The sequence below is a fragment of the Dermochelys coriacea genome, chromosome 2, assembly GCF_009764565.3.
Source record: "Dermochelys coriacea isolate rDerCor1 chromosome 2, rDerCor1.pri.v4, whole genome shotgun sequence".
Lineage (NCBI taxonomy): Eukaryota > Metazoa > Chordata > Testudines > Dermochelyidae > Dermochelys > Dermochelys coriacea.
Genome location: NC_050069.1, coordinates 235,407,416 through 235,434,251, shown reverse-complemented (window position 1 = coordinate 235,434,251; position 26,836 = coordinate 235,407,416). Strand labels below are relative to the sequence as shown.

Sequence of the window (26,836 nt, the reverse complement as noted above, 5' to 3'; positions counted from 1 at the left end):
CCTCATTTTGTATGTATAGTTAGGATTATGTTTTCCAATGTGCATTATTTTGCATTTATCATCATTGAATTTCATCTGCCATTTTATTGCCCAGTCACCCACTTTTCTGAGATCCTGTTGTAATTCTTCGCAGTCTGTTTTGGATTTAACTATCTTGAGTAATTTTGTATCATCTGCAAATGTTGCCATCTCACTCTTTACCACTTTTTCCAGATCATTTATGAATATGTCAAACACTACTGGTACCAGTACAGAACCCTGGGGGACATCACTATTTACTTCTCTCCATTATGAAGACTGGCCATTTATTTCTACCCTTTGTTTCTTGTCTTTTCAGCAGTTACTGATCCATGAGAGGACCTTCCCTCCTATACCATGACAGCTTACTTTACTTAAGAGCCTTTGGTGAGGGACCTCATCAAAGGCTTTCTGAACGTCCAAGTACACTGTATCCACTGGATCACCCTTGTCCACATTTACTGACCTCCCCAAAGAATTCTGATAGATTGGGGCATGATTTCTCTTTACAAAAGACGTGTTAACTCTTCCCAACAAGTCATGTTCATCTATATGTCTGATAACTCTGTTCTTACTATAGTTTCAATCAGTCTGTTTGGTACTAAAGTTAGGTTTACTGGCTTCTAATTGCCTTTTTTTAAAATTGGTGTCACATTAGCTATCCTCCAATCATCTTGTAAAGAAGCCGATTTAACTGATACATTACATATCACAGTTACACGTTTCAGAGTAGCCGTGTTAGTCTGTATTTGCAAAAAGAAAAGTAGTAGTCTCTAAGATGCCACAAGTACTCCTTTTCTTTACACCACAATTAGTAGTTCTGCAGTTTCATAATTGAATTCCTTCAAAACTCTTGGGTGAATACCATCATATTGTGGGTTTCAGAGTAGCAGCCGTGTTAGTCTGTATTCGCAAAAAGAAAAGGAGTACTTGTGGCACCTTAGAGACTAACAAATTTATTAGAGCATAAGCTTTCGTGAGCTACAGCTCACTTCATCGGATGCATTTGGTGGAAAAAACAGAGGAGAGATTTATATACACACACACAGAGAACATGAAACAATGGGTTTATCATACACACTGTAAGGAGAGTGATCACTTAAGATAAGCCATCACCCACAGCAGGGGGGGGAAAGGAGGAAAACCTTCCATGGTGACAAGCAGGTAGGCTAATTCCAGCAGTTAACAAGAATATCAGAGGAACAGTGGGGGGTGGGGTGGGAGGGAGAAATACCATGGGGAAATAGTTTTACTTTGTGTAATGACTCATCCATTCCCAGTCTCTATTCAAGCCTAAGTTAATTGTATCCAGTTTGCAAATTAATTCCAATTCAGCAGTCTCTCGTTGGAGTCTGTTTTTGAATCATATTGTGGTAACTTATTACTGTTTAATTTATCAATTTGCTCCCAAACCACCTCTATTGACACCTCAATCTGGGACAGTTCCTCAGATTTGTCACCTAAATAGAATGTCTCAGGTGTGGGAACCTCCCTCCATCCTCTGCAGTGAAGACTGATGCAAAAAACTCATCTAGCTTCTCTTCAGTGCCCTGTCTTCCTTGAGTGCTCCTTTAGTACCTCAGTCGTCCAGTGGTCCCAATGATTGTTTGAAGGCTTGCTGCTTCTGATGTACATAAACATTTTATGCTGTTAGTTTTTCAATGTTTGGCTAATTGATCTTCAAATTCTTTTTTGGCCTGCCTGATTATACTTTACACTTCACTTGCAAGAGTTTATGCTCCTTTCTATTTTTCTCAGTAGGATTTAACTTCCAGTTTTTAAAGGATGCTCTTTTGCTTCTAACCACTTCTTTTTGTTGTTTAATCATAGTGGCACTTTTTTGATCACTTTACTGTATTTTTTTTTTAATTGGGTCTCTATTATGGTGTTTTTTAAAAGTTTCAATGTAGGTTGTAGGCATTTCACTTTTGTGATTGTACCTTTTTAATTTCCCTTTAACTAGCTTCTTCATTTTTGTTTAGTTCCACTTTCTGAAGTTAAATTCCACTGTGGTTGGCTTCTTTGGTGCCTCCCCCACTGAGTGGTGCAGCTATTTTTACATCTTGGACCAGCTTCTGTGCTCCACTTAGGACTAAATCAAGAATTGTGTCTCCCCTTGTTCCAGAACTGGCTGCTCCAAGAACTAGTCATTTACGGTGTCTAGAAATTTCATCTCTGCATCCCTTCCAGAGGTGACAGGTACCCACTCAATATAGGAATAGTTGAAATCCCCCATTATTATTGAGTTTTCTATTTTTATAGGTTTTCTAATCTCCCTGAGCATTCCACAGTCACCATCCTGGTCAGGTGGTCGGTAGTATAGTCCTACTTCTATATTCTTATTATTCAAGGATGGTATTTCTATCCATAGAGATTCTGTGGTACAGTTCGATTAATTTAAGATTTTTACTGTATTTGACTCTATGCTTTTGCTCATATGTAGTACCACTACTCCAATAACATGATCTACTCTGTCATTCCTATATATTTTCTACCCTTGTTATTACCATGTTCCATTGATTATCATCATTCCACCAAGTTTCTGTAATGCCAATCATATCAATATCCTCATTTAATATTAGGCACTGAAGTTCACTCATCTTAGGATTTAGACTTCTAGCATTTGTATCTAAGCACTTATTAAAAATTTGTCTCTTTTCAGCTGTCTACCATTATGTGATGTAATTGAATCGAACTCTTTTTTTTTTTCTTTTCATTTCACTGTTTTTCTTCAGTTCCTACCTCTACTTTATCAACTTCCATCCTTACCTCCTTATTAGGATATAACAGTGGTTCCCAAACTGGGGTTCATGAACCCGTGGGGGTTCACGAAATGTTAAAGGGGGTTCTCTGGAAAAAATTCCTTAATGGCAGATAGAGCTGTCCCTAGGGACTCTGGGAAGCACAGGGCCAGCAGCCCGGAGCCCAGGACTTCCAAGAGCTAAGCAGATCAAAGCAAGCATATCTATCACACTGAGAAGATTTAAACTTCAAGACTCCTTATAAGAAATGGAAAGCGAGATGGATATTTTTTGCTGTTTTTAAAATTAAATAGGCAGCTGGTATTGTTTTTAAATTATTATTAATAAATAATAATTTAAACAAAGTTTAAGCTTTGTTGTAATGTACATTGCTTGCCTGGACTGCTCAAGACCTGAATGCTTGTGTCGGAGGATCTCTTTGAGTTGGCTTCTTAAATACCTTCATGCTGTTTCAAATCTGATACTCCTTGATGAAACATAGGAGCCTTGTCTTATAACAGGCTTATTCAAAGTGATACAAGCTACAAAGAGTGTTGCCATTTTCATAATGTACCGTAATGATAAATAATAATTAATAATAGTGTTGTTTTTATGACATGCTTATTACAATTTTATATTTCCAAGATCACTGCTTTTATAATTTAAACTCAGGTAAAGGAGAAAATCCCTGGAACTATTCATTTTTAGGAGGGGGTTCGCGAGACTTGATATTTTAGTGAAAGGGGTTCACAGGTTGTGAAAATTTGGGAACCACTGGAATATAGAGAATCCTTGTTAATAGCTCCTTCCCTACAAGATGTCTGTCTGAACTGAGTGTTCTCCGCACCTCTCGGCTTCCCCCCAGCCTTTAGTCTAAAAACTCCTCCTCAAATTTTTTAATTTTACATGCCAGCAATCTGGTTCTGTTTTGGTTTAGGTGGAGCCCATCTTTCCTTTATAGGCTCCTCATTTCCCTAAAGGTTCCCTGGTTTCTAATAAACCTAAACCCCTCCTCCCTACAACTTTCCCTCCACACATTGTGACCCTGCAGTTTTGCCTGTCTGTCTAGCCCTGTGTGGAACTGGAAGCTTTTCAGAGAACGTTCCCATGGAGGTCCTGGACTTCAATGTCTTCCTAGCAGTCTAAATTTGGCCTCCAGAACCTCTCTCTCCAACCTTTCCCTATGTCACTGGTATCTACGTGCGCTGCGACCACTGGCTCCTCACAGCACTGCACATAAGCCTGTCTAGATGTCTTGAGAAAGCTCCAACTTTCACACCTGGCAGGCAATTCAGCATGCTGTTCTCCCAGTCATCACAGACCCAGCGATCTATATTTCTAATGATCAAATCCCCCATTACTATTACCTGTGGCTGAGGTTTTGGGCTCCGAACAGCCCAGATGGGAGAGGTCTGTTTATGTTTTCTTCGTAGTTTGAGTGATTAATCCTTCTTTGTCACTGAGGGAGTGGAGTAAAGCAGCAGGATTTAGTATATGTCAGTTGCCAACTGAATTCCTTAGTAGGCAAACGAATGTCAAACAGAGGAGTTTGCAGGAGAGAGTGGTTTCCCAGGTCCAGCTCTATACCAGGTAGTAGAATGGACGACAGGGGAACAACAGTTATGACCTGCTTTGGATGTACTATGTCTCCCTTTCTGCTGAAAGACTGAAGAAGTTTCTGGTGCATGAAATGCAGGAGGAGAAAATAACATGGTTTGGAAGTGGACATTTCAACACTGCATAGCATCTTAGAAAATAAAGATTTCTTGAACAGCCAGATTCTGAAATTGTTGCCACAGACACCACAAAGGGAAGTCTCATTGATAAGGGAACTAGAAAGAGTAGAAGATGAAGAAGCAGATGGGTGATTTGTCACAAATAGGGGAAAGAGAAACAGGAGGCATTCAACTTGAGTAGAAGTATTGAATTGTTTTGAGATACGCAGTGAGTCAGGGACCAAGGGACCTGTCTCTGGAGAAATGAAACAGAAAGCTGCAGGGGACATATTTGATGGGTGTCTTTGCAGTCTGAAGCAGGCTGTTACCAAGAGAGGTTCTTCGGCCATAATAGGAATGGGTGACTCATGACAGAGACACAAAGGAGGGCACCAGCTAAAGGGGGGCATGTGACCTCCCCATGTGAGCCCCCATGTGATTCCTCCACACCCTGTCCCCAGCTCGGGAGCTCTGCGCTCTCCTCATCCCATGTTACCTGGAGGGGACTCTGTCCTCCTGCTGTGCCAGGAACCGCAGTGACAAAAGAAGCAGAATATGGGGCCGCTGGGTGGCCGCACGCCAGCAGCTCCTCTGGTGCAGCTATACTGCCCCTAGCCCTTCCACGCAGCTGCATCTCCTGTCTGGGGTGGGGTCTGTACAGCACCTCTGGAGGACAGGACTGGGGATGGTACCAGTACAGCCATGCTAGAAGAACTGTCGGCATGGGGCGCTGACTCCTGGGAGTGGCAGCCTCACATTCTGCTCCTTTCTCTGCTGTGATTCCCTGCTGAATGCCCCCACAGGTGTCTGGAGAGGGGCATGTGACCCTTCTTGCCCCTCCCAGCCATTACCTGACCTCTGACATTTTCTGCCCCAGGCTGGAGCTGTCAGCTAGTAGGCCACGCAGCTCTCAGCTGCTGCTGGTGGCGGGCCCCCAGTACCTCCTAGCCCCTTGGCAGCAGGGGGACCCCACAGCTCCCAGTCACTGAGGGCGGCGGCGGGGCATCCCACAGCTCCAGCTGCTGCAGGCAGTGAGGGATCCCAGAGCTTCCATTCCCTGTGGGTGGTGGGGGCCCCTACAGCTGCCCTGTTGCAGCAGGTGGCGCGGAGATCCTCCTGCAGCAGCCCAGCATTGGCAGGACTTCCCCTCCCCCCCAGCTGCCTGGCTGGGGGCCCCCCTGCTCAGCCCCAGCCAGTGGCAAGGGGACCCCACCATGCTCAGCCGCAGCGTGGAACCCTCCACAGCTCCCAGCTACTGGGGGGAGGACAAGGGGACTCCATCACCCACAGCTGCTATGGGTGCTGGACCCTCCTCCCTCCCCATTTTGTCAGGGATATTTTTAGTAAAGATCACAAACAGGTCACAGGCTTCCATGAATATTTGTTCACTGCCCGTGACCTGTCCGTGATTTTTACTAAAAATATCCCTAATAAAATCTGAGCCTTAGTCATTAGTGACTCCATATTAAGAAGAGTGGACAGATAATTCATCAAAGGGCACAAGGATAATAGGACAGTGTGGTGTCTCCCTGGAGCAAAAATGTGAGATGTACCTGCAAGTTTTCACTGGTGATGGTACATGTTGGAACCAATGATACAGCATCACGAGGTACTATGCAGATTACAGAAGACTTCAGAAATCTTGGAAGAGAGCTAAAGAAGAGAAAAGGCCAAATGATCTTTTCAGAGCTTCTTCCAGTCACACAAGCAATGACAGAAGGCAAAAGCCAGAAAGTATTGGAAGTGAACAATGGGCTGCACAACTAGTGTGAAGCTGATGGTTTTCATTTTGTGGAACAGTGGACCACTTTCCAGTGGAAGAGGGAGCTATATGAGCAGGATGGCCTGTCCCTCACAGATAGGGGGTGTCACAGTGTGATTGGACCTTTAAGAGAAGTCAGGGCCCAGTCTGTCTGTGACTGCCTAGGGGAATTGACTGCCCAACTGTCTGCTTAATGGTTAAGTAGTAATCAAGCACCAGGACTCTAATGCAAAGGTTATCCAAGACTAGTTAGAAAAGGCATTCCCAAAGAGACAGGAAGCTCCTTAGGAGAGGAGTTCTCGGGGGGAGTTCCCCAAAGCAAGGAGCCTAGAGGGGGCATTCTTGGAGACAGGGAACTTCCTTGTGGGACCACCAGAGCAGGGAGCCTAGGTGGTGCTCGGAAAGATAAGAGGTTCCTAAATGGAGATCTGCAGAAGGCAGGCATTTAGGAAGGCTTGGGGAAAGGCTCAGCAAAAGGATTCTCTAAACAGTGGCCAGAAGCCCAGCCTGCCAGGAACTGTGTGCTGCCCTGGGGAAGAGCTGAGGCTGACAGTTCTCTGTGGACCCCTGACTCTGGGGAAGGACTCTACCCGGGTAGAGGCACAAGGGGGCAGACTCCAGGGGGCAGACACTTGAGTCAAGAGAGCCCTGCAGGTAAAGGGCCTGGACAGAGGTCAGCAGTGGACTGAGGTGGGAAAAGAGAGCCTCAGAATAACCCTGTCTCCCAGCTAAGATGCTGGGGGGGAGGTTTGCTTATGTTTAGTGTTGTACCTTTTTAAAAAATAAATGGGACCCTCTGAAGAGGTGCTCTTCAGTACCTGAATGCCTGCTTCGTCATGTTTATATCCCGAGTGAGGGGAAATCAAGGCAGGGCTCACCTGCGGTGCCATGCCTGACAGCCAGGGGGCTAGCCAGGATGGCCTGTACTATAATGGGGGGCTAATAATCTCATCTGGAGACTAGCTGGAGCATCCAGGATGACATTAACTAGCAGTGCAAGGGAAGAATGCTAAGAAGGCCAGTGTGGTACAAATTCAAACACATTGTGTCACAAACAAATTGAACTGAAGTGGCAAAGGATTTTAAGAGAAGACATTTTGCAACTGCTTATGTATCAATGGAATCTGAGTATCAAGCAAAAGCTATTGGAAAATTCTCATTGATGCAAAGAAATTTGTTATAATTGGCATTACTGAAATCTGGTGGGATGAGTTGCATGACTGGAATGTTAAAATCACTGATTTATATTTAAGAAGGATAGAGTGGTTAAAAATGGTGGTAGGGGCAGAACACTCCATTAAAGACACCCTTGTTTGTTTTAGAAGTATTGATAACTCGGAACCACAGAATCTTGAATGCATATGGATCAATGTGCTGACAAAGCCCAGGAAGAGGTACTGGTGGAGGTCCATTACAGACCACCAAATCTCACTGGAGAACAGGATAAGCTACAAGATGAGACCCGTAATCATGACCTGATTGCATTCAATATGGGCAAACAAAGGACCCTCCCAACCAGTTTTATATATATTTAATGCATCAAAAGGGCTAATTTCCCAAAGCTGAGGAAACATGAGTGAAATTGAGTCGGAAGAAAAATTTAAATAGAAAAGGGTAAATGAAAATTAGAGTTCTTTAAGAGGAACTTATTAGATGGCCAAAAAGCCACAGTTCATCAGTCAAGAAAGAGAACAGCTATAGCTAAAAGCTGATCCTGGTTCAGTGGTGAGGTGAAGGCAGCAATTAGAAATAAAAAAATGGAAAAAGAATAAATAGATATCAATTAATGTACATTAGATGTTTTGAAGTCTAGAAAATTGAAAAGGGAAACAAAAGCTACTAGAGAAAAATCCATGTCTACCAGGGCTAAGGACAATAAGGAAGGTATTTTTAAGTATATTTCCAACAAAAGAAATACTAGCAGTGGGACAGCCGGCCTGTTACTAGGTGGAGATGATAAAACTATTAATAATGATGCAGAAAAGATAAAAGTAATCAATAAATATTTCTGTTCTGCAGGATGATGTGCTTGTATCAGAAAAGGGTGATAAAGTGCTTTCCAGTCCAATATTAACCAAGTTAGACCTTAAACAACATCTGTTAGGGTTAGATGCATCTAATTCAGTAGGCCCAAATAACTGGTACCCAGAAGTCCCAAAAGAGCTGGCTGAGGAGTCTCTAGCCCATTGATGTTAATTTCTAATAAATTTTGGAATACTGGGGAAATCCTAGAAAACTGGGAAAGTGCTAATATTGTGCCAGTATTCAAAAGGGACAAGTGGGATGACCCAGTCACCCAGCTAACTACAGGCAGGTTAGCGTGACATCAGCCCTGGGCAAAATAATGGAAAAGTAGAGATGGGATCCAATTAATAAATAATTAAAATATAGGAATATGATAAGTGCCTGTCAACATGGTTTTATGGAAAATAGGTCTTGTTAAGCAAACCTGATTTTATTCTTTGAGGAGATTACAAGTTTGGTTGTTTAAAAGTAACTGAGTAGATAGATGTAGTAGACTTTTGTTTGACCATGTACAACATGACATTCTGATTATAAAATTGGCAATATACAATATCAAAAAAGCACACATTAAATGGATTAAAAACTGATGAACAGACAAATCTCAAAAATTAGTCATCAATGGAAAATCAAAATTAAATCAGGGTGTTTCTATTGGGGTTTGGTACTAAGCCTGACACAATTCAACATTTTCATCATGGTCTGGAAGTACATCTAAAATTACTTCTGATAAAATGTATAGATGGCACAAAGATTGGCAGAGTGATAAATAATGAGGACAGATGGGTCAAACAGAGTGATTTGGATCACTTGGTAAGCTGGGCACATTCAAACAAACGTATTTTAATACAGACAAAAAAGAGGTTATACATCTAGATATACATAAGAAATGCCATATCTACAGAATGGAGGACCTTATCCTGGAAAGCAGTGACTCTGAAGAGAATTAAGGGGCCATACTAGAAAGCAATTCAATGTGAGCTCCCAGTGCAAAACTGTGGCAAAATGAGCTAATGTGATCCTTGAATGTAAACAGGTGAATAGGAGTAGGGAGATGATTTTGCCTCTGGGTAAGGTACTGGTGAGACAAATACTAGTATACTGCATTCCAGTGTCCACATTTTAAAAGTGATATTGGAAAAATTGGAGAGGTGTAGAAAAGAGCCACAAAATTATCTGAGGGCTGAAGTAAATGTCTTTACAGTGATAGTCTTAGGGTATGTCTGCACTGCAATTAGACACCCATGGCTGGCCCGTACCATGTGGCTTTGGTTAAGGGGCTGTTTAATTGCGATGTAGATGAGCTCTGGGACCCTTCCACCTTGCAGGGGCCTAGAATTCAGGCTGCAGCCTGAGCCTGAATGTGTACACCGCAATTAAACAGCCCCTTAGCCTAAGCCCCATGAGCTTGAGTCAGCTGGCACTGGCCAGCTGCGAGTTTTTAGCTGCAGTGCTGACATGTCTTTAAAGAGCTCACTCTGTTTAGTTTATCAAAGAGCCAGGTAGTAAAGGGCTCTTTACTCTAGCAGAGAGAGGCATAACAAGAATCATGGCTGGAAACTGAAACCAGTCAAATTCCAGTTGGAAATAAGGCACACATTTTTACAGTAAAAGTAACCATCAAGGAAAGTAATGCGTTCTCCCAGACTGATGTCTTCAAATCAAGATTGTATTCCTTTCTGGAAGATATGCTTTAGCTAAACACAAGTTATTGGGTTCAATAAAAGGAGTAACTGAAATTTAATGTCTGCAATATATAGGAGGTTAAACTAGATGATCCTTTCTGGCTTTAAACTTTATGAATCTATAAAATATGTAAAAAAGCTAAAATGGTAAATAAACCACTAGAACATCATAAGGTTGAATAAATATTTTACAAATAAATGGAAAAATGTATCTTTCTCTTGTAATAGCTACTAACTAAAGTATAGTAAATGAAAGTTTGCTTTTCATAGAAATATAGTACTGGAAGGGATCTCGATTGGTCATCTAGTGCGGTCCCTACACAGAGGCTGGACAATACATTGTACAATTGCCCCATCTTGTGGTATAAGTAATGCAGACACAAGCGCTTAAAATATATCTTAAAAAGGAAAAGGTGCATAATAATCTGGATGACATCTTTCTAAGAATGATTTTTTTCAGGACAAACACACAATAACAACAAAAGAATTGATAAATCTTCTATTTGACTCTTTTAACCAAATTATGTACAAATTCTTTAGTATTTTATACTGTAATTGGTTTATTGATATTATACATAACTTTAACTGTGATATGTTTACAAAAATAATTATAACTAATCCTAAAAGTGCTGTTTGCTTATTTTTGAAGTGTATATTAGATTACACCCTGATATATAAGTATGAGAAATACAGATTCCTGCACCTGGATATATAAAAGACTATATTCTTCCACACTTACAATTGCTGAAATCAATGGGACTACTCAGACTAGATTTTTTGAAACAAACTGATTAATGAAACAGTAATAAGTCACCAGAACCAGATGGTATTCATCCAAGTGTTCTGGAGAAACTCAAATATGAAACTGCAGAACTACTAACTGTGGTATGTAACCTATCACTTAAATCAACTTCTGTACCAGATGACTGGAGGATAGCTAATGTGACACCGATTTTTTTAAATAGGCTCCACAGGTGATCTTGAAAATTAGAGGCCAGTAAGACTAACTTCAGTACCAGGCAAATTGGTTGAAACTGATAATTCTGTTCTTTACTACAGACACATAGATAAACATGATTTTGTGAGTCAACGTGTCTTTTCTAAAGGGAAATCATGTCTCATCAATCAACTAAAATTCTTTGAGGAGATAAATGTGGACAAGGGTGATGCAGTGGATGTAGTATACCTGGACTTTCAGAAAGTCTTTGACAATGTCCCTCATCAAAGACTCTTATGCAAAGTAAGCAATCATGGGATAAGAGGGAAGGTCCTCTCCTGGATCAATAACTGCTGAAAAGACAGGAAACAAAGGGTAAGAATAAATGGTCCGTTTTCAGAGTGGAGAAAGGTAAATAGTGGTGTACCTCAGGGATCTGTACTGTGACCAGGCTGCTCAACATATTCATAAATGATCTGGAAAAAGGGGTAAACAGTGAGGTGTCAAAATTTGCAGTTGACACAAAATTACCTGAGATAGTTAACTCCAAAACAGACTGTGAAGAGTTACAAAGGGATGTCATAAAACTGGGTGACTGGGCAACAAAATGGCAGATGAAATTCATTGTTGCTAAATGCAAAGTAATGCACATTGGAAAACATTCCAACTGTACATACAAAACGAGGGGGTATAATTCGGCTGTTACCACTGAAGAAAGACATCTCGGAATCATTGTGGCTAGTTCTCTGAGAACATATGCTCAATGTGCAGCAGCAGTCAGAAAAGCTAACAGAATGTTAGTAGCCATTAGGAAAGGAATAGATAATAAGACAGTAAATATCGTAATGCCACTATATAAATCCATTGAATACCCATACCTTGAATGCAGTGTGTAGTTCTTGTCACCCCATTTAAAATAAGATAAATTAGAAATGGAAAAAAAATACAGAGAAGGGCAACAACAGTGCTTAAGGGTATGAAACAGCATCTGTGTGAGGGGAAATTTAAAAAACTGGGATTTTTCATCTTGGAAAGAGAAGGCTAAGGGGGGATATGATAGAGGTCTATAAAATCATGAATGATGTAGAGAAAGTCATCCTGTGGACCTCATTGCCAGGGCATGTTGTGAAGTCCAAAAGTGTAACTGGGTTCAAAAAATAATTAGGTAAGTTCAACAATGCTAGGTCCATCAATGGCTATTAGCCAAGATGGTCAGGGATGCAACCCCATTCTCTCAGTGTCCTAAGTCTCTATTTGTCAGAAGCTGGGGTAGATGATGGGATGTATCACTAATAAGTTGCCCTGTTCTGTTCATATCCTCTGATGCATCTGGCATTGGCCATTGTTGGAAAATGGGATACTGGGTTGATGGACCATTGGTCTGACCTAGTATGGCCGTTCTTAAGTCTAAGATACTATTCAGCATGAAGTAAGGATGGTAGAATCTGGCCCTAAATTTGTCATATTTCAAAATAATGTATTCGTATTTACCTAGTTTTCTATTGGAAATTTAATAAAAGTTCATACCTTTAGCAACTGTATATTTTTGCATTAATTAAAACTAAATAAAACAGTTTTGATATTTAAAAATTATTATTGGGTAAATTGTAGATTGAAAGTAACAAATCAGTAATTTTATATATAAAGTGAGAGAGTTTAAAACCTTATGATTGCCAACCACTTTCTAGCCCTTTTTTGCTTACGTTCTTGAGTCCAAGTCCCTTTGGTTTAAGCAAGCCAAAACTACTGCTGTGGACAGATGGTAGAGAGAACACTACCACAAAACCTGCCACTCAAAGTGTAACAGATGACTGTAGCTACAGAAAACTGTCCCTTTGTTCATTTTGCTAATGAGTGTCCTCATTGCAGCATGAGACTGAATAGTTAATTATTTGCAGTTCTTGTTTATAACAGATGGTGGAGCTAGAGCTAAAGGTTATCCCTGCAAAGCGCAAATCATAAATTGATCTGTGAATAAAATAAGCCTATGTTTTCCTGAATTGATGCATTAAAACAGTAAGAAATAAAAAGTCTATATTTTGATTTTAAAACATTGCTTACAAATTTTACAGTTTGATTCACATGACTAAGTCAAACATTTCTAGTTTCATTTATGATGATAGTGATCCTCGTGCTTTCCAGCTGTTGATGCTCAAATTCTGCCTGGGCAAAGGAACTCATGCATAAGCCTATTAAGTTCTGAAACAGTTATTTAAAAGGTCTTTTGAATTTGTAAGTTTGTTCTGTAATGGTTTAGAGTTGAACAATGTTAGAGGATAATGATAAATAATCACTCAAATATTTTATTGGCTGTTTTATTAACAACCCCTCTGCAGCTTGTTAGAGACTTCCTATAGGATTTCCAAGTTTCTGGAAAGAGTTCTTGTAAAAATTAATCCTAGTCTAGTAACTAACTAATAAGAATAACTAAAAAGCTGTTTTGTTAGTTTGAAAATCTTAACATAAAAACTTAACATAATTTCATTCACTAATATTTGACCTTTCTAGAAATTGCTACTTCTTCTTTTACAAAAAAGGGGAGCTACAAACTAATTTTAAGGTTGAATTTTTGAAACACTATGGAATTTTATCCACCTGATTCAGTAAAATCATTGAGAGTCCTGTGGCCAGAACTCGCTGTAACACTTTGAAGGTTTATTCCTAAAAGTTTAAGTGAGCACAAGGGACTGAGAGGTGGTTATTTTGTTTTGTTTTTTTTTTGAGAAAAACATTCAAAATAGTTGTGCAGGAGAGAAAGATTGCCATAAATATATTTTGCTTCTGAGTTCAGGTTTACATGTTTTCTTAAAAACTCATAATTTTACTTCCAAAGTTCTAGGTACCAAATTCTTACTTTTTATCATTAGGTAACCTGGAAAAGGAGGCCCTACTTTCACATGCTTATTTTTGCCATGTGAAACAAATATCTTAAATTTTCTTTAGTAAGCAAAGTAATTAATAACCTGTTCTTTGTTTTTAATATTTTTAAGGCTTTCAGATTCAGTTTGATAGCCTGGTATTACTCTAATGTTTTGTTCGAGCTTCCGAAAGCTTTTCTGTAATTGTAAAAGAAATACGTGGCAGTAAAATCTGGACAGCCATAAGACAATATATTCAAATGTTTTCAATAGCTTTGAAACAGACAAAAAAAAAAGAGTAGCTGTCCCAATAAGCTTCAGTTGCATAAGAAGTCTTTTCCATAATGGATGTGGCAAGATTTAAACAAAGGACACGCATAATAAAAATGTAAATGAGTTTGCTTTACTAAAACTATAACTTTAAAGTCTTTTGTTGTATGTTATCCTGGAACCTTCTTACAAGGTAATCACTGTTTGCATAGAGATTTAAACCATAGTCTTCAATAGCATTAAACCCCTGCACGGTCTATGTGTGACAGGCATGCAAAGCCATGTTAATGTTCAGAATATGAATTGCCTCTGGGTGGCTCCGACACCAAGTAGAAAACCAACTGTGTTGGTATCAGAAGGCCTGATGGACTCCATGCGGCTCCCAGCCTGAAAACTTCACCACTTTGACATGTGATGTGCTCCTCATGACACTGGCAGCACTGTCACTGAGAAATGACACAAAGGCAACAAGCCCCCCTCCTTAGCCATGCACTTTGCAACCCCCTGGTGTTGCCTGTCCGCAATCTCTCCTGCCTGCCTAGTTACCAACGGCACTTCATAAACACAGAGGGAAGTGTGGGTGGATAAGCCCCAGCTGCCTTCCTGGACACAGCCTCCATAATAAATTGACCTGAATGATGAGGGCACACAAACAGTATGATATGCATTATTCCTGTCAATAAAATGTCCCCATGTGTTATGGCTTTGTATATAATGTACTGCAGTCTTTCTTCCAGCAAGATCCTATTTAGTCTCTTGACTTTTTTGTATTCATATTATAACTGTGTAATAGAATTCAGAAAAGTATATGATAGCTGTGTTGTATAATTATTATATTTGTGCAGCATATTTAAATCCTTGATTCTTTACTTAGAAATACAAGGGTTCTCAATCTTTCAGATTATTTTTGACAGCGATGATGACAATGAAAAAAAAATACTCGAAAAAGAAAATGAGGATTTCAGAGAAGAGGTTTCTAGACTACTTGATAGGATTTCACATCTTGAAGAGTCTCTGAAACGCAGTGAAAAAGAAAATAATAAATTAGGTAAAATTTTCATGTGATGTTAGGTCAAGTTGACATTTAAATAGAGTATGAATTAAATGTTAAAACCAAAATGCAAATCTAGTATGGTCCAAAAATGTGGTAAGTTATTCTTGGACTTTCTATCAGCTTGTTTTGTACTTTTTAATTATTCTAAACTTTTTTGAATATGTCTATTTACTTTTTTACTCATGATAAAAGAATATTTGTTTATATGGAAGTTGAGACTTCTTATGTTGGTTAACAGGGTTGCTGGAGTTCATAAAATATAACACTGTTATTTTGTAGTCTGCAAAATTATTAAAATCTGAGAAAAGTGTTATGTAAATATTTATGTTTGTATATGATGAAATATATTGTTAGTTTTAATTTAGTTGCCTTAAGAGGAGGAAGTAAAATGGACACTGTATATAGAATAGGTTTCTGTGCTTATACATATGTATTAACATACACTTTCTGGGAAAAATATGAATTATATGTTTGTGTAGAAGTCTACAAAAATGAATTTATTTTTCAAGTTATCAATACTGTTTTCAGTACAATTACTTTACAACATTTTTTTAAAAAAATCATTTTGTCTTATTCTGTAATTGAGAGTATGTGTGTATATATATAAACACACATACACACCATTCAGGTTATAAGAACAATTAATAAGTTCAGTCTTTACTTTCAAGTTACCGCTAGTATATTGTCAGTGTTAGAAAGCTCTTATGGAAAGCTAGAAATATATGGCATTAGAACAGAATTTGTGTGGAAAATCTGGCTTCTGACTTTTGTACATCCAAATAGATTAGACATAGTAGTACCTTTTATAGTAGAAAGATGAATTTGACATAAATAGGATTCTTTATTGCTGTTTATCATCTGATTTAATGGCGCCTCTCATCTTTTCATAGTTTTGTTTGAGCAATAAAGAACCACCTGCTAAAGCACTTTGTATTGGCTGTGACTAACAGCAAGGATGTCCAGAACTAGTATTAATGAAAAGCTGTGGGCACTCAGCCACACTTGGCTCTTGAACTTACTTCTTAATCTCTATCTGACCAGCCGGCTGAACAGCAGGAAGAAGACTATGAATGTCAAGGGCAGTTGTGAAGGTCAGAGTTCTGCTAGGACTTTCATCCACTGTGCATTCCACTAGGCTTAGACTGACCTGAAGCATACAATATAAATACATTGATGTAGGCTTGTAATTTCATGCTCTACCTTTCTCCCTATTTGTTTTCAGATAAGGAGGTTCGAGGTATGCAATTAAAAATGGAAAAAGATGAGAAGACTTTTCATAAGGTACTGTACTGTTTTGACAGTGATGGACGTCTCTCTAAGCAGAAAAGCAGTAGGCTTGGGTTATTCGCAAAGTGTATTCCAAATAATATGAAAAAGCTGAAAAATAGTCAATATCATTTCAATTGTTTCAGGTTTTGTTTTATGTTTATGTAACTCAGTGATGAGTACAAATGAACTGGTATTCCTGCCTATGCAGAAGACGTTGGTTCAGATTGTCTTCCTTCTGTCATGTCAGCATTATTTTTGCTGTATTTTAACACTATTAAATTAGACACTTGCTCACTTCTGAACCTCAGCAAACTGTATTGGAGTTGGGTGGAGTACTTTCTTTAAAAAGAAGGGCACAGGTATATTTTTAGAGGAAAAGTAACAAGGATCAAATATGGAAATATCTCTAATTTTGGGCAAGAAAAGTCTTATTCTTGATAACCTGTAGTTTGCTGTGTATTTTCTGTATTTCTGGATAATGTTATTAGATTGTCTTCAATATTATTTATGTGTTATCAGTACAAGGCAGTAGTTGAACAAGACATAATAAATACAAATTAATGCTTCTTGGCATAGGGAAGTTCTAAAAAAGCAAAAACACCTCCTTGAGAGATGGGGAGACATTGAGATCTATTTAGATAACATGCCTAGATATCATGCCAATTGGTTTTCTTTTCTGCAGTGCATTATTCCCTTTCTAAAAATGAAAGAGAAATCAAAGAACTTCTTCTCACTGTAGAAAGTGGACTCTTTCCATGAAACATTTTTCAATGTGATCTGTATCCCTTTTTGAAGAACTTCAGTTTAGCAAGGTCTTACCCTTTTCATTAAGGTATTTTCATCTTTGTGGTGAAATCTCTTGGAAGTAATGACCCTTTATATGCTGAAAATCTTCATATTAACAAGTTGTTTTTACTGCCCAGGGAGAGGAAGAATTCTGTTTTGTTGAGGCACAGGAATGAAACTCAGGAGATCTGGGTTCTATTCCCACCTCTTCCATAAACTTTCCTTGCAAACTTAAAGATGTCACTTCTCACACCTCGCTCTCCCCTCTGTTAAATGGGGATAATACCAACCTACCTCAGAGGGTTGTTGGAAGGCTAAATTTTTTAATGTTTGTAAACCTTTGAGATCCTTTTGATGAACCCTAAAATTAAAAATGGAAGCTACAAATGAATCCTAGGATTAGATATGGAAAACTCCTATTGGTCCATCCAGTACATCTGCCTGCCAGGGGTGGGTTGTTCCCTACAGTACATTTTCTAGTGTATTAATTTATATTGTGGAACTGCCCAAAGGCCCCAACAAGATTGGGGTCCCATTGTGCTAGGTTCGATACAAATTATATATAGATGAAACAATCCCTGCCCCAAAGAGTTTACAGCCTACGGTTTGTCTAGTTCAGTTTGCAAATCCTAATCTATGGGATTTCTGACGCTTCTTTGGAGATTGTTCCACAGCCTAATGCATCTCACTGTCGGGAAGTTTTTTCACTGGGTAATCCACTGAAAATTGTTTTTGGCTTGATATCTAGAATTTTTGCACTTGGATAACTTTAAAATTGGATTAATTTTTTAAAATTTATACATGCACGGATTTAGTCCTCAATGACAATAGGTGTCTGACATGCCCCCATTAAAAAGGCTAAGTAAACAGGTTATGTATACTGAAGATGACTTCAAGGGTCAAAGAAAAAAGAACATCTTTGCCCTCCCCAGAAAACCACCAAGCAGCAATTGAACTACTCCAAAACTGCCACTGCATCTTGACTGCATCAGCCCTTGTGAATGCTCTCCAAACACCCCCATTAGAGATGTGTGCTTAACATTGGATCAGTGTAATCCTCATTCCGAATACTTCCCTCCATGGTAGGGGCTCCCTATACCCATTCTTTATGCTTTGCAGGTTGTATAGATTAGTTTGACTGTGTTCAGAACTTCATGCAGTTCTTATTTGGGCCAAAGGATTTGTCTCAAAAAGCTGTTTTTCAGAGTGCCCTTCATTTTAACCTGCAACTCTTTAGAGATATGATCTTGTGTATTTTGTATGCACGTTCAGGGTGTCAACATAAAATTAAAATGTGAATGTTTGATGTGTGAATTGATTCTGCATGTGGCATTCCTAGTGCACCGTCAGGCTTGTTTCTAGGTATCAAGGTATGTGCCAAGATGCCTGTCTTTCTATCATTCATTAGGTTATATATATGCTGTATTTTCTTTGATAAACTATATTTAGAAAGGATTTTGGAAGAATTCTACTTGCTTGTAATCTAAAATGCAACATTACTTTTTATGCTTTTATTTTTAGTTAATCGAAGCTCAAGAAAAAATAAAGATGGAACTTGAAAAGGAGAGGTCATTAAATCAAAGTATGGTAAGATTCTTGTGCTTAAATTGTTTTTATGAACTGCCGTGTGTTTCAAACTTCATAAAAATGGTTGTTTTCATATATATATAAAACATTCTTTATTTTATTTAAATATTCAGTTTGTTCTAAGTATCATATGCAGCTTATATGTACTGATTGGGTTTTTTTAGAAAAATGAAAAATGATTTTTAAAGAGGTTTTTGGATAATCAGTTCAGCAGAAGCCTAAATTTTACTCTACTAATGGAAGAAACATACATATAAAATGATTTTTAAAGATTTTTTTTAAAAGAACTTAAATACTGTTTGGCACAGAAGAACTTGGAAAACATTTAACATTATGTGGAAAGGTTTGCTCCTACTGATTACAAAATGTCATAGACAATGATAGAGGGAGCCCTGTCTTAAATATTTTTGTATTCTGTATTAGTCTCATAAGAATACTGCCTTTTATTTTCTTTTTACGTGTTTCAAGAACTTTCCAGATGGCTGATTGTTTATTTTATCATTTGACCTTTTTTCTAACTTGGTCTCGCAGTGGTTTTCACACTGGTCACCACTAGTATGTCTTTGTTACAGTATACTGACTGGGTTTATTATAATAAAAAATAAAACACAGCTTGACTTGCAATATAAATGTGCTGGAAAAGAATATGATACTGTTTAGAAAAGAAAAGGTTGTGAATAGAAAATCAGTACCACTTCAGTTACTTAAACATTTGCTTTTTTTCAGCTTGTCAAACTTTGTGCCAAGTCATAGCTGCTTTTACTTACTTTGTTTTGTTAATCTTAGCACAGTGTGTGTTGGGCTATCTTGACATAGGGCCAAATGCTGCAAGTCCTTACTCAGTCTTTGACTTCAATGGGACTTTTGCCTGAGTAAGTACTGCCGGATTGAGTCTTTAGAAATGGATGAAAAACAGAATTTCAAGATTATAAAGGAAGCCTTCTGTGAAACCAGTTTTTAAAGGCTGAAAACTAAGAATAAGTTGATCTATAAACCTCTTTTTTTAATAAACACATTAGTCTTGAGAACACATTTTACATTTTTTTCTTTTAACCTGAAAAATGTGATTTTCTTGGAGTCAGAGATTCTGAGTGCACACAGTTAATATTTTTAAACTTGGTTGCCTAAAGTTCAGACCCGAAATTCATGTACATGCTTTGACCTTTCAAAAGGATCTGTGTTATCATAAGCATCTGTCTGCAGGGCCCTCATTAGCCATATGCAGCATACAGGACTGCATAGGGCACCCGAAAATTTGGGGCACCCCTAGGTCTTAGTGTCCACCATCCCACCTCTTCCTATCCCTGTTCTGACCCTTCCTGCGGGCTCCCACCACAGCTGGCTGCTACAGTCTGGTGAGTCTTCTTCCAGAGGGGATCTAGTACTTAAAAGTGAAAAAGCCTTCCAGTCTGACAGGCCTATTAGCTCAACATTGAAACTGTTAAAGAGCCATTCAAGTGGTAATGTAACAGGCATTTGCCAACCCCCAGGTATATAGTGTCAGTTTCTGAATTTACTGACAAAAACAATTGTGCATTACTGTAATATTTACTCAGAACATGTTAGTCTACAGGACCTTAGTTTAAAATTTGCTTTAAAAATATTTCATTAGTGTGTTACCGAAGATTATAAAATCACATCTCTAAAAATCCTTGCATACATTTTTTTGATGCACAGTCTGAGCATTCATCTTAAATGCTTGGATCTTCAGACGTATAGTTTTTTAAATAAATCCTTCAAAAGACCACCCTTATCTAAAATACACATGTGTGCCCAGGCTGCCATCGGGTATAGGGGCACCAGTTTAATAATACTGCATAGGGCCCCATCAATCCTAAGGATGGCCCTGTCTGTCTGTGCAGATTTCCTAGTTGGCTTTGAAAATCTCAACCAGTGGGTTTGCACAGGTTTCACCAAGGACATAATCTGAAGGCATTGGAGTTGAATAGGTATAATTAAGGTCTTATTTGTCCCCATTGAACCTTTATCACTGAAGATGATGTGTGAGATGGAAAGAATCCAGAATGACCTTCAGATCCCAGGTTGAGATTGCTAGGCTGGCAGCTAGAAAAGACATTTTTACTTGTAAACTGAGCTCATTAGATACAGAAATCATTGAGAGACAATAAACGTGGAGTCACATAATGTCACTTTTACTGAGACACTCCTCAGAACAGAACCACACTAAAGGATTGTCTGCGTTACCTCTCTATTCTTTTATAGTAGTGTGTGTTTTAAAGGCTGTCCTCTTTTTTCAATTTACTGTTACCTAAGACAAGGCACAGCAAAAGTGGAGGTGATCATTCAAATTCATTGTAAGTTCTTCTAACATAAAAACTATTCATTAAAATTCATTTAAAAAAAAACAGAGTACCATGCAACATGAATGGAGCTACTGCACATACCTATTTAGGGCCATATTATGCCTTTAGGATACACCCTGATATAGGGGCAGTGTAGAATTTATCTCAATGCAGGCAAGGACATAGTATACTTCTTAAAGCTCCCTAGCCTGCATCTGCTGTGAGTTTTCCCTTAAGAGAGTGCAGCATGTGCCTCCCTCCAACTGGCCAGCTCTGCTAGCTGAGGTCAGATGTGGGGAGGCAAAGCCCCTCCTCTTTTCTGCCCTCTCTCCATCCTTCAGAACTGCATAAAGACTGCAGTTACAGCTAGTCTCTGCACAGAGGTGCAAAGGGGTGAGGAGAAAAGCTCCTTGAGCCTCCTCCCTCCCATCCCTATATGCAAACCAGACATAGTCTGGCCCTAACTGTATGTATATAGAGAGGGCAGAAGAGGAAAATCTTGAAAATATCAGGAAAACAAGCTTTAAAGTAAATTCTCTTTTTAATACCAGTAAATGCTGGTCCTTAACCAAGTGTAGTTCTAGAATAGTACTACTCCAAACGTACTCCTCTCACCCAGAAACGCTTCTTTGGGTGTCTTCTTGGAGAAATTACAAAAACTAAGGCTCACCCTGCCTTTTTGCAGATGTATTAGTATATAGGATGCAAAAGAAATCAATATATGGGCCTCCAGACTTTTCTGTTAATCTCAGCCTCTTTCTTCACTCTTCTTCCACTCCCCGTTGAGTTATAGAACATCTGGTATCAAACTCATGGAATGTACCTCTATTTGGCTAGGTGCACAGTTCTGAACTCACGTCCTTTAGTAGGGTGACCAGGTAGAAAGTGTGAAAAATTGGTGCCTATATAAGAAAAAGCCTCAAATATCGGGATTGTCCTTATAAAATCGGGATATCTGGTCACCCTATTGTTTAGTAAAGATACCGAGAATAGATATCTGGTTGCCTCTGAGATGTGGTGAAGGAATCCTGACAAGTCTTGAGCACCTTTGAAACCCTCTAATATTATTTAACATACTTAGCTTTTTAGCCATATTTTTTCACAGTATATTACCCAACAAAGCAACATTAAATGTATAGAAGACTGTGAAGGAGTGCACTATCCCTTTAAGGGACAGGCTGCAGCTGATGCAAGGACAGCCTGGGATGTAATGTAGAAGAACCAACTCTCTGAGTCAGGTTAGGTTAGACTCCTTGAATCGGAGGGAAACCACCAGTCATGGCAGCCTGCATGGTTTCTACTCTCTTCTCTCCTGCTCAGCTTCAGCTTCCTGTTTAACAGCCCTACCCTAGGGTGGGGCAGGGCCTCCTTGGAGTGATGTCTCTGTGGGTGCTTCACTCCAGGTAATGGTGCATCCCTGCGCCATTGATCGGAGATCTTTGGTAGCAATGCCTGGTCGGGACGCAAGTGCTCAGCTGCTGACTTGCAGCGTTGTTAGGTTATGTCTGAGCACGTGCCCCTCCCTCTCCCCCCCCCCCCCAGTTCCTACTCAACCATCCTTGGCTGAAGATGGGACTTGGGGCAGTGCTCATCTCTTCCCTGGTTACTGTAGGAAATAAGTAGAGAACAAGAGAAATAGTTAGCTAGACATTTCCCAGTTCTCCCTTTCCTTTAGCATAGTTAGTTAGTTTAAAAAAAATGTATTTACTCAAGTTAGTCTCTCGTTGAGACATCCCCGACTGCTTATATTTTCGTGATACCGGGGTCTCCAAGCTTTAAGAAATGTGGCTCCTGCAAGGAGTCTATGCCGCGGTCTGATGGGCACTCACTCTGCATCAAATGCCTCGGCAAGACACAAGTCCCTGCAAAGTGTCTCCATTGTACCAACTTAAAAACTAGAGCTCATTGTGACAGAGACTTGCGGCTAAAAATGCTTCTATGGAGAAAGCTCTGCAGCCACCTGTGGAAAAGGGCAGTAAACCCTCTCCCTCTCCTGCCAAGTCAGTACTGATCAGGAGCGCGGCTTCACCCTCTCACGCAGGGCCGGTGCAACCACTAGGTGAACTAGGCAGTCGCCTAGAGCACCAAGTGGTTGGGGGCGGCCAAAAGTGCACTCCGGGGAGGCGGTGGAGCGGAGGTGAGCTGGGGCAGAGGGGTGCGGGGAGGGCCACCTTCAGCAAGTAACGGGGGGGGGAGGTGGGCGCACAGGGGAAACGCTCCCCATCCCAGCTCACCTCTGCTCTGCCTCCTCCTCTGAGCGTGCACCCCGCTCTGCTTCTCTCTCTCCCAGGCTTGCGTGCCAAACAGCTGATTGGTGCTGCAAGACTGGGAGGCGGGAGAAGCGGTGGCGGCGGCATGCTTGGGGAAGAGGTGGAGCAGAGGTGAGCTGGGGTGGGGAGTTGCCACATGGCTCCCTGGGCCGAGGAGAGTTGCCGCACGGCTCCCCGAGGGGAGAGGGGGCTGCGGGAAGCTGCCGCGGGGGGGTGCCTCAGGGCGGAGGGGAGCTGCCACGGGGGGGCACTTCAGGGCAGAGGGGGGGCGGCGGGGAGTTGCCACAGGGGGGTGCCTCAGGGTGGAGGGAGGGCGGTGGGCAGCTGCTGCGGGGGGTTGCTTCAAGGTGGAGGGGAGGTGGCGGGAAACTGCCACGGGGGGCGCCTCAGGGCGGAGGGGAGGTGCAAGGTGGAAGTTTCGCCTAGGGCACAAAACATGCTTGCACCGGCCCCGCTCCCACGCGAAGAGGCAGGAAGCCCTAATGTCTCCTCTCAGAGACACTCAAAAGGATAAAGGATCTTCCACAATGTCTTTACCCTTGGTGCTGACAGTACCAAGAGCAGGCATCTCTGTCCACCGCAGCACTCACGCAGGGTGCAAAGCCAGGGACCAGACTTCCCGCAGCAGGAAGCTCTCCTCAGCACCAGCCCCGCCAACACCGACGATGGACCCTGTGCCGGCAGCGCATTCCACCCTGATGCCAACAAGAACGATGGCACCGAGCCTGCCCGTCACCCCTGGAGCAGATTTGGATCCCCTGCGGGGCTCTTACAAACATTCCATGGCTCATACTAAAGCAGGGGTGGGCAAACTTTTTGGCCCGAGGGCCACATCGGTATTGTGAAACTCTATGGAGGGCTGGGTAGGGAAGGCTGTGCCTCCCCAAATGGCCTGGCCCCCGCCACCTATCTGCCCCCTCCCACTTCCTACCCCCTGACTGCCCTCCTTTGAACCCCTGACCCATCCAATCCCCCGCTTCTCCTTGTCCCCTGACCACCCTCTCCCAAGACCCCCCGACCCTAACCACCTCCCCAGGACCCCACCCCCTATCCAACCCCCATTGCTGCCTGTCCCCTGACTGCCCCAACCCCTATCCACACTCCCGACCCCTGACAGACCTCCCGGGACTCCCATGCCTATCCAACCCCCCCATTCCCTCTCCCCTGACTGCCCCCCAGAACCTCCTGCCCCTTATCCAACCCCTGCATTCCCGCCCGCCCCCTTACCATGCCGCTCAGAGTAGTAGGAGCTCGCAGCCCCACTGTCTGGCCAGAGCCAGCCATACCGCCCGCACTGCCTGGCAGGAGCAGCAGGCCAGAGCGCTGGCGGCTCACTGAGGCTGTGGGGGATGGGGAACAATGGGGGAGGGGCCGGGGGCTAGCCTCTCCAGCCGGGAGCTCAGGGGCCGGGCGGGACAGTACCGTGGGCTGGATGTGGCCCACGGGCCATAGTTTGCCCATCTCTGTACTAAAGCCAAGTAACCTCAAAGATTTCACTACCCATAAATGAAGCCCTCCTAGAACCAGCTGATACTCTCTGGCAGACCCCTGCCTCCATCCCACCAACATGCAAGAAAGCTGAACTTAAATACTACATGCCCGTGAAGGACGTTGATTTCTTATTTTCACACCCACAACCCAATTCTCTTGTGGTGGAGGCAGCGACACACAGAACAAAGCAGCCACAACACCAGCCCACTCCGCAAGACAAGGACCTCAAATGCCTTGATCTATTGGTCCGCAAGATTTATACCTCTTCCACTCTACAATTTAGAATTGCAAATTATTCCACCCTCCTCGCAAACTATGACTATGACAACTACAACAAGCTCTTTGATTTTGCCTCCAATATCCCAGAGGACAGGAGAACGGACTTTAAGTCAGTCGTCGTCGAAGGTCAGTTGGTGTCTAGGATGGCACTACAAGTGTCTATGGACATAGCGGACATAGCAGCCGGCACCAGTGCCACTGCAGTGGTGATGCGCCAGTCTTCTTGGCTGTCTGCATCTGGTATCCCCAAAGATCTGCAAACCAAAGTGGAGAATCTTTTCTTGGACAAAGACAAACTCTTTTCCCAAAAAAACCAATGAAGACTCTTCAGGGACCCCTCTCACAAGCACCTCCTCCGTGGAGAGGTGGCTCATCTTCTCCACCTAGGTGCAGTGGAACATGTACCAATGCAACATTGGGGAAAAGGGTTCTACTCCCACTACTTTCTGACCCAAAAGAAGGGCGGGGGATGGAGACCTATACTAGACCTATGCCAACTAAACACATTTGTACGTGTACAAAAATTCAAGTTGGTCACATTAGGCACAATAATACCCGCCCCGGAAAAAGGGGACTGGTTCACAGCCCTTGACCTACAAGATGCCTATTTCCATATATCAATTCATCCAGCACACAGACGCTTCCTGCGATTCAAACACGGACACAACCACTTTCAATACAGAGTACTTCCATTCAGTCTCTCCACAGCACCGAGGGTATTCTCCAAGACCCTAGCTGTAGTTGTAGCCCACCTCCGCAAACATGGGATTATACCTTTCCCCTACTTAGATGACTGTCTTATCAAAGCCAGCCTACAAAGAGACATTAAAAGCAACGAACTTTACCATCTCCCTCTTCCACAGTCTAGGCTTGCAAATAAATTTCCAAAAATCCACCCTGATACCTACACAGCAGATAGAGTTCATTGGAGCTCACCTGGACTCAATTCGAACCAGAGCCTCACTTCCACACACCAGATTCCTCACTATTACGCATCTCATACGTACAATCTCTGTTAGCCCCAGAATACAGGGGCAGACCTGCCTACAGCTTCTTGGTCATATGGCAGCCACCACCTTCATGGTCAAATACACAAGGCTGCACATGAGATGCCTTCAGGGTTGGCTCAACTCCAACTACAAACCCAACAGACACAGTTTCTGCATAACACTGACTCCGCCAGTGAACATATTGGCCTCCCTGGTGGACAAAACCAGAGAACCTATGCATGGGTGTTCCCTTCCATCCACACTCCCCAGTACTCAGGCTCACCAAGGACACTTCCCTGATAGGTTGGGGAGTGCACCTAGGCAACCACAAGATACAGGGCCACTGGTCCCTATCAGAGATGCGTCTGCACATCAATCTTCTAGAACTCAGAGCCGTCGGTACGCTTGCCTTCACTTTCTTCCCACCATAAAGAACAAGTCCATCCAAGTTCTGACGGACAATATAGCATGTATGTTCTATATCAACAGGCAGGGGGGAGCACGATCGCATTCCTTATTAACAGAAGCCATCCGATTATGGAATTGGTGCATACAACATCACATAGAAATCACTGCTTTCTCCCTGCCTGGGTGTCACAACACTATTGCTGACACACTCAGCAGATACTTCTCTGAAGAACATGAATGGGAATTGCATCCCATGATACTCCGACAGCTCTTCTTCTACTGGAGCACTCCATCGATAGACCTATTTGTCACTCCTCAAAACTGCAAATGCCATCTATTTCGCTCCAGAGCGAGACTCAGGAATACATCTCTCGGGGTTGTGTTCCTCATTC

The 26,836-nt window shown here is 41.5% G+C and overlaps 1 protein-coding gene across 6 annotated transcripts in view; it reads left to right on the top strand.

Moving 5' to 3' along the window:
* Positions 1 to 26,836, top strand: part of C2H10orf67 (chromosome 2 C10orf67 homolog) — a 168,865-nt gene that overhangs the window by 71,772 nt on the left and 70,257 nt on the right. For 3 of the 6 annotated variants that reach the window (XM_043509451.1, XM_038391160.2, XM_043509449.1), the window contains exons 2-4: positions 14,909 to 15,056; positions 16,285 to 16,343; positions 18,639 to 18,704. In XM_043509451.1, coding sequence (XP_043365386.1) covers positions 14,909 to 15,056; positions 16,285 to 16,343; positions 18,639 to 18,704 — 273 coding nt within the window. Of the gene's footprint in view, positions 1 to 14,908; positions 15,057 to 15,952; positions 16,154 to 16,284; positions 16,344 to 18,638; positions 18,705 to 26,836 lie in introns of those variants that run through there. The other 3 variants (XM_043509453.1, XM_043509452.1, XM_043509450.1) reach the window with 2 other exon arrangements.